At 40.1% G+C, this 8,113-nt stretch overlaps 1 protein-coding gene across 1 annotated transcript; it reads left to right on the top strand.

Moving 5' to 3' along the window:
- The first annotated feature begins 6,424 nt into the window (after positions 1-6,424).
- LOC122660887 (receptor-like protein 44) lies at positions 6,425-7,764 on the top strand. Its single transcript, XM_043856141.1, has 2 exons — positions 6,425-7,462; positions 7,512-7,764. The coding sequence occupies exon 1, from the start codon at positions 6,554-6,556 to the stop codon at positions 7,367-7,369; it is 816 nt and encodes a 271-aa protein (XP_043712076.1). The 5' UTR covers positions 6,425-6,553; the 3' UTR covers positions 7,370-7,462; positions 7,512-7,764.
- Positions 7,765-8,113: the final 349 nt, after the last annotated feature.

Below are 8,113 nucleotides of genomic sequence, written 5' to 3'. Positions count from 1 at the left end.
CCATTAAGTTGGGATAAGGATGAGTTTGTTGTTGTTGTGGGCCTGTGCAGTGATCCTGAAAATGAATTTGACAGTCGCATCACATCATAAGCTTGTGAACAGAAAATAGTTGCATAATTAGAACAGGCAAAACCATATAAGCTGGTTTTAGAACCCATGTTTGACTTGAGGCTCAAGATGGCTCAAGATGTAAGCTTAGCATGTCTTTTCAAACACTGCATTCATTATCGTTCAACATGTCAGACACCTGAGTGCTTCTTCTATGGAAATTATAGTGGCATGATCTCTTGAATCTTTGTGGTTCATGGTTGTTGTGAGTCAGTAACGTCATTTTCAGAATTTGTAGCGATTGCATTGTAGCCATATATTTTCATTGTTCAGATGGAAATTGAAAGAAATGTCTTGGCAGTTGATTGAGATGCATCTTTACCATTTCTTTGGGGCACTTATTTTTCAAGCGCATATTCTTTAATACTCCTTTGTTGTGTCTTATCAGGTGGTCTGCACAATTGGAAGTTTAGTTTTCTTTAGCATTTTACTTATTCGTGGGGTTTGGTCTGGTGTTTCCTATTTACAAGAAAACCGCAACTATAACTCTATCAATACTGATGAAAAGTCCCATATATGGACGGGTGCACAACCTGTGACTTAGTTTGTTTCTTCACTCTGTAGCCTTCTAGAACAAGAAAGACGCGTAAAGGATGACCCAGAATTGCAGTCTTCATATCTATAGAAAGTAGCGTCTTTCTTTTTTTCGGTAATAGAAAGTAGCGTCTTACTGAAGGTGTCAAAAGAAAGAACAATAAGGTGCCAACAAATCGTCACCTACTTGGGAGAAAAGTATCTTGATGGTTGTTGCTGATATAGAAAACTGAGGCTAATTTTTTTACAGGAAGCCCGAAACAAGCTACTCTCAGTTGAGACTAATCCAAACTAAATAAAAGCAGAGAAAAGTGGAGTTCATTTTGTATGAATACAGTTGTTCAACATAAGCATAAACTCATGAATCATGATGGATAACATGAAAAGTGGATTTCTTGTAATATGTCTAGGTTACAATTTAGATCTTATTTATCAGGAAAAGCAAGGTCTGGTTTCTTCTACTTGTCCTTAATGTATTATTATTACTCAACTCAACGCAACTCGGCCACATGGATCCTATTTCTCCTTGATGTATTATCATTACACAGTTCACATTTGATTGGATCTTCATTCCAGAGTTTATTCTTTTTGGGATAACCCATGTTGTAGTGTGTGTTTTGAAAGTAGCATATTAATCTCCCAGTTGTTTCAGTTGAATTATATTACGCCTTTCGGTTTCTGTTTTATTCTACCTAGTGGTAGATTGGAATCACTTGTAAATGAATTAGCAGTAGCTACTTGGACTGATGGAGCTGGATGGAAGAGGGAAATTAGTTGATCAAGCTGTCTATTGCTGTCTACTGGAATATTTAGGTTGTGTTTGGCATGCGTTCTCATTTGAGGGTACACATTCCCATTCTGCATTTTTTGACAATGGGAAATGCTGTTTGATACTCTATAACATGAATGCATTTTTAGAGAGAGAAGCAGGAACCCACAGATCATGGCACTATGGCTCGAGCAGGACATCTCTACCTTCCCGCGCATCAGAAGCAGCACCATTAACATTGATGCCAAAGGGCCTTCGACAACTGTAGGAACAGAGTTTCATGAAAGCTCCGAGCAGTCCACATCTGTTGGGGGGACCCTAAACCCAAGCCCTAGAATCCTGATGGAGGCAGAGAGAAGAGACTGACATCTACTAGGCAAATGGAGGGAAGAAACTATGGTCAAGACCAGAGGTGAGAGGAATTTGGGGGGGGGGGGGGGTTGCGATGTTTGGTGGAAGAGAACCCCATTTCCTTTTATTCATCCATTGTACCGGAACGACGATCTGCTCTACCTCCTTCGCCTTCTCTTTCTTGTGGCGTCAATATATTTGTTCTTGCTCAAATATAAATATAATTATAAATATTCCCGCCTTTGCTCTCGAAACGAAGGATAAGAATTTATGGTTTCTCTACTGCTCTTCTTCTTCGTATTCCTCTGCTTTCTCAGTTGATGGATCCAAGTAACTCTTCGCCTAAATGCCAACCTTGGAATCAGAAAGAGAGGGTACTGGAGGATTGCAATGTGATCGAGCTTTCTAGTCACCGGAGGCAAAGAAGGAAAGGCAGTAGCCACCATTGCTCTACAGACCCACACACTCTCACTTTTCTTCATGTTTGAGTTGAGTGAACGAGTTCAATTTAGAACGCAGAATGAGGCTTTTGGTGCATTCTAGAATGCGACCCGTTCTTGAACTTGTTCTAGGAATTCCAATGGGAACATGCAAGTGTTTTTATCAATTTCTGAATGTGTTCTTGACCCAGAATGCGTTTTAAAAATAAAACCAAACACAACCTACTGTGTTTGGTATGCATTTTGGGAATGCATTCCAGGTCAATATCGCATTCTTGGATGATAAAAACAATCATCCCTAATTAGTGTCCCTCTTAAGGCTTACTTCTCTTATATAAAGGCTGCAGTTTGTTGTCATCAAGGTGGTGAAATTAAAAGTTGTAACATTCTTTTGATTGTTCCTTATCTTATTCTCAAAAGGTATTTAAGTTTGGATAAAAATATATTTTCAAAATAAGTGATTTATCGTTATATCATTTTCAATAGTTATCGTTGTGCATGTAAAATGACATAATTTGCCCTTAAAATGTGTATGATACGAAAAAGGTCAAAAAAAATAAAATTACAATTTTATTGTAATCAAACATTGAAAAATCTTGTCGTCACTTACTGTTGGTTGGTTACAAAGAAAATTGTAATTTCACTTCCCAAATATCATTATTTTAGTAATAGATAAATACAGATTTTCAATTAAAATAAAAAATGATACATCATCATGTCATTTTCAAAAACTATCATTATCCATGTGAAATGAAAAGATTACCCTTTTCAATTCTTAGATTAATAAATTTGTTACAATATATATCATGTCTCTCTATCTAACCTTCATTTATTAATCCTATCCAGATCAGACAAAACTTACAAGTCTTTGTCGAGCATAAACCCACCCTACTCGACTTCTGAAGGGCAAGGAAAATATTTTCAAAGCCCTCAATCAGTTCAATGAAGTGACATTAACTCGGGCAACCCAAAGATGCCAACAGGGGACATGAGAGTGAGTTGCCCTTTCCTTTGTGTCTCAAATCTCACTTGGTTCAAGTGGATTTAAAATTTTTGGGTTTGTGGGTACCTATGTTGGATCATTGTTGCTTAACGAACCCAGGCCCCATGGACCCACAAGTATGGATTTAGATATCGGTGGCCAATGTGAGGCGATATTGGCGGATATCGATACAATATCAATACGGATCGATGGTATCAATATTGTCAATGGTTCAAAAGTTAGTATCAATATTTTTAGGGATATAATGATCTGATTCGTATTGATATCATCAGTACTAGATGAAACCCATACGGCTACCACCGATACAATAATACTTAAAACCTTGCAAGGTTTATAATTATAGGGGACCGCATGGGAGTGTAGGGTCACACACGCACGACAACCAATGAGAATGTGTACATAGTACATTGGGGTGTTAAATTTTTGCCATTCATGGGGCTGGGGCGGTCATTCCGCCCTCCATTATGTCTGGACATGGCCCCTACATCCCACGTAAAGAATTTTTATCTTATAATTATTATTGAACATTGAGCCTAAGATTGAAGGGTCGTGGCTCATGACTCGTGACTCACTCTTAAGATAAGACCGGGCTATATAACACAAGGGCAGAAGGGTTCAACCAGCAGCCTCAGGGGGCCTGGTCTTAACATGTTAGTCAAAGACTCGTCAAACATGGACCAAAAGGCATTGGCGGTCATCATGGTTGGATACTTTTGGATATGATGGCCACCACGTTCAATTTTTAATATTGATACAATTAACTAATTGGTATCAATATAATATTGATATGATCTCTGAAATTATCAATACAGATACACTGGGATACAACGATATGATACCGATACCTTGAACCATGGATAGAGGTGCATGGTAGAGCTTTTTGCCACAAGACCTTCGGTTTTGTGTGATCTTGATGGTTGTGATTCTCCCATGGATCCTCTCTGTACATAATGTATGTATTTGTAGTTATAACTAAGTGGAACTGGTTTTCATACATAATCAGTCAATACTTAACCATTGGATTAGCACATAATATGAATCGAATATTCCTATCCAGTGGCAAAAATATTGTTCCTGTACGAAATCTTTTACCTGACTTACAGTAATAAAAAACATCTCCTATAGATAAACCCAATTACAATTATGGAGGCATTTCTTAGAAGAAAAGATTTGCAAAGCTTTTTAGGGAGCTTTTTTTCGGTAAACAAAGCTATGTTAGGGAGCTTGAGTGAGAGACTCCTTGAACCTTTTTACTTGGATCTCTTTGACCACATGACTTAAGTTTCCTAGTGCTGAGGAAAAGCAATCAAAAGAATTAGGATAAATCCCACTCACCAACACTTAACTCCTCCCAGGTTCCCTGTCCGGTCAGGTTCGTAGGTTCCTCTCATAGGGAGGGTAGAAATGACAACCTCATCCCACCCGGGTAGTGTGTTTGAGCAAGGGGTGAGGTCGTCATTTCCGGTCCCCTATGAGAGGAACCTACGAACCGGGCAGGGAACTTGAGAGGAGAAAAATACGAACAAGCCCTCCCCTTTTTCCTTACTTTTTCTAATCCCTTTTTGCCTTTCTCAATGCTTCTTTTCCGCTTTCTTCCTTCCTTCCTACCTTCAACGGCCTTCATTCCCCCTCCCTTCGCAATGCTCAAAACAAGATGATGTACGTATTCATCTGGAGTAAAATACACAGCAAGAAAATCAATCCTTTATTTTAATTTAAAAAAAAAAAAAAAAAAAATCAATTAGAAGAGAATGAAGCTCTTAATACCTTTCTAATAAATTATGTACTTATTTTGTTGGTCTAGCATACATGTCTATGACAAGATGCATGCAATAATAAGAGTTGCAAATTGTAACAACAAATTAAGAAAGGGAAATGCTAATTAATGTTCACTAACTAAGGTAATTAAGTGAACTTGGTAGAGTTCAGCAGTTGCTATGTACCAAGAAATGGTGTACATGGGTGGATCCATGTTAAAGAGGATGATCCTCTACCTATCTTCCTGGTGATTTTCAGTACAATACAAGTATATAAAGTGGGTAATTTATGAACTTATAAAAATTCGCCTAACCATGTCGATGTTATAAGTCCCCAAAAAATGAATCATCTTATAGGTATTCATAAAGTAGGGGATCGTTAGGGTATTTCAAAGGTACCATTGTCTCCATCCAAAGACTTGGTGAGTGATCTTGTATACTATGCACGGTCATGCATGAAACTTTTTTTTAATAAATTATATTTATCATTTGGTGAAATTCGATTACGGACTAAAACTTTGACAAGTAAACAAGAGAACCTTAGGGGTCCAACAATCTATAAAATCTCAGGCCCAGATACCATAGTGTATCATAATGGAGTTGCCGTGAAGGAAACCCTCTCCCTTATTCAAATGCAACTAAACTACATGACAAAAAGAATTGTGTTAGGCCAATTCTCAAGAGAACCATGTGGCTTGGCTTGACCAGCTTTGGTCGTCAGTTTAATATATATAGCTGAACCGACCTTGGTCAAATTAATATTTAAGAAACAAATTAAAATTAAAAACAATTCCACCAATGGAACTGGGGAGCCAAGGCTCCAATGCTTAAGCACCTAACTCCTAATCTCTCTCAAATCCCCCCCCCCCCCCCAACCATCAATCACAGGTCCACAGTCCATAAAGAGGAAAGACAAGGCAAAGGCTGCAGAGGAAGGCTATTCACTATTGTGAAGCCCAGTAGGTAGTCTAGTACCAATAATCTCTCACTCACGTCTGCTGACAGAGCGATACGGTCGCTCAACTCACAACTCACAACTCACAACTCACAGTTGTGTGAGTGTGACTTCCCTTTGTATAGTGGTATGTTTTTTTTAGTGTGTGTGTGTGTGTGTGTGGGGTGCGTATGACTGTGTGTTGCTTTGTATTTCCTCCATTGGAGTGCCAAACACATCTTACTATCTTAGTGCCTCGTTACTCACCTCCTCCCAAATCCCTCACCCGGCCTTTTTTCCTCTTTTGAAGCCATCTTTATCTGTTTAATTTCCTAATACTCCTCCTTAATAAGAGTCTCAAGCTCTCAAGTCTCAGCCCCACACCTGTGCCCCTGCAGTGGCTCTGCTCCTAGCTGACGTGCGCCCTTCTCAGAATAGCAGAGAAGACAAGAAGAGAAAGCAGAAGTGCAGGAGCAGGCAGAGAGAGAGAGGACAACGAAGAAGAGCTGAACCATTCAACAAGCAAGCAAGGAATAGTAGTAGTATAGGACGGCAAACCAATAAGAAAAACAATAGTAGATGGAAACATAGAACACACATACACCTTACATCTCTCTCTCCCTGGCTGAGAAGATAGTAATAGTTGTCAAATCACAAATGGGGACTTGGATTCCGTTCCTCCTGATGCTGTTGCTAACTTGCGCCAGTCTCCCACCATCGTCATCGGATCCAGAGGACGAAGCCTGTCTTTCCAATCTGAAAGCATCTCTGCAGGACCCGAACAACAACCTGAGGAACTGGACTAAGACCACCTTCGCCAACGCCTGCAACGGCTTCACCTCCTACCTGCAGGGGGCTACCTGCAACAACGGACGCATCTACAAGCTCTCCCTCTCAAACCTCTTCCTCAAGGGATCCATCTCCCCTTACCTCTCCAACTGCACGAACCTGCAGGCACTCGACCTCTCTTCCAACTCCCTTTCGGGTCCCATCCCTCCCGATCTCCAATTGCTAGTGAACCTCGCCGTTCTTAACCTCTCCTCCAACAGTCTCACAGGCACCATACCCCCGCAGCTCGCTTACTGTGCCTACCTCAACGTCATAGATCTCCACGACAATCAACTCACGGGCCCCATCCCTCAGCAGCTGGGCCTCCTCGTAAGACTCTCCGCTTTCGATGTCTCTAACAATCGCCTCTCCGGTCCGATCCCGGCCTCTCTTGGTAATCGTACGGGGAACTTGCCCAGATTCAATGCCAGCTCCTTTGAGGGGAACAAGGACGTCTATGGCTACCCTTTGCCCCCCTTGAAGACTAAAGGTTTATCGGTGATGGCCATCGTTGGGATCGGTTTGGGGAGTGGGCTTCTGAGTTTAGTGCTTAGTTTCACCGGCGTCTGTATTTGGTTACGGGTTACGGAGCAAAGAATGGCTGCTGAAGAGGGGAAGATCAGTCAACTTATGCCCGACTACTGAAATGAGTATACATTGTTGGTAGCCAGATTTCATTTCGTTTCAGGTATGATTCGATTCCATCTATATATGGTCGATGTGGTCTACCCCCAGTTTCGGCACACAATTAAGAGTTAAAGGGGGGAAACTACTATCATATCAAGTCCATCCCAGGCTTCCCAGTTTGATTGAATCGATATAAGTTTGGCAAAGCAGGATGTAGGTTATCTGGGTTCTTCTTCTTCTACTTTTTTTCCTTTCGACTTGGATGGAATTTTGGTCTTGTTTGGTTAGTTGTCGGTTATTTGGAGATTGGTTTCACTGATCTCTATCGGGCATTTTCTTCTTTCTGGGAAGGAAGGGTTGACCATTGAAATATGGGCAGTATATATATTTTTTGGCCTGTTTAAGTTAATTTTTCTCAACATTTTGTAAACTAATTCAGTAATGGATTCCCAATGCGAGCAGTTAAAGTTTCACCACTGATCTTTCTCTCTCTCTCTCTCTCTGTTTTGAACTGTATAATGAATCTGAAGGATGCCGGTTTTCATTCTCTTTTTTTTTTTTTTTTTTTTTTTTTTCTTTTAACACTGCAGATCACTCTGTGAGTTTGTATGTGGTGGTGTTGGGGTTTTTTTTGTAGGGGGGGGGGGGGATTGTTTTCTATCAACACTCAACAGTGTATGGATTTGTAAAAGATTTCTACTGATTATACTAAATTACAAAAAAAAAAAAAAAAAAAAAAACTAGTAAGTACTGTTACAGAAT

This window comes from Telopea speciosissima, chromosome 5 (genome assembly GCF_018873765.1).
Source record: "Telopea speciosissima isolate NSW1024214 ecotype Mountain lineage chromosome 5, Tspe_v1, whole genome shotgun sequence".
Lineage (NCBI taxonomy): Eukaryota > Viridiplantae > Streptophyta > Magnoliopsida > Proteales > Proteaceae > Telopea > Telopea speciosissima.
This window is presented reverse-complemented; position numbering and strand designations above follow the sequence as displayed.

What these genes read in the sequence shown, in the direction of transcription:
- LOC122660887 (XM_043856141.1), top strand. Translation starts at nt 6,554, where the DNA reads ATGGGGACTTGGATTCCGTTCCTCCTGATGCTGTTGCTAACTTGCGCC.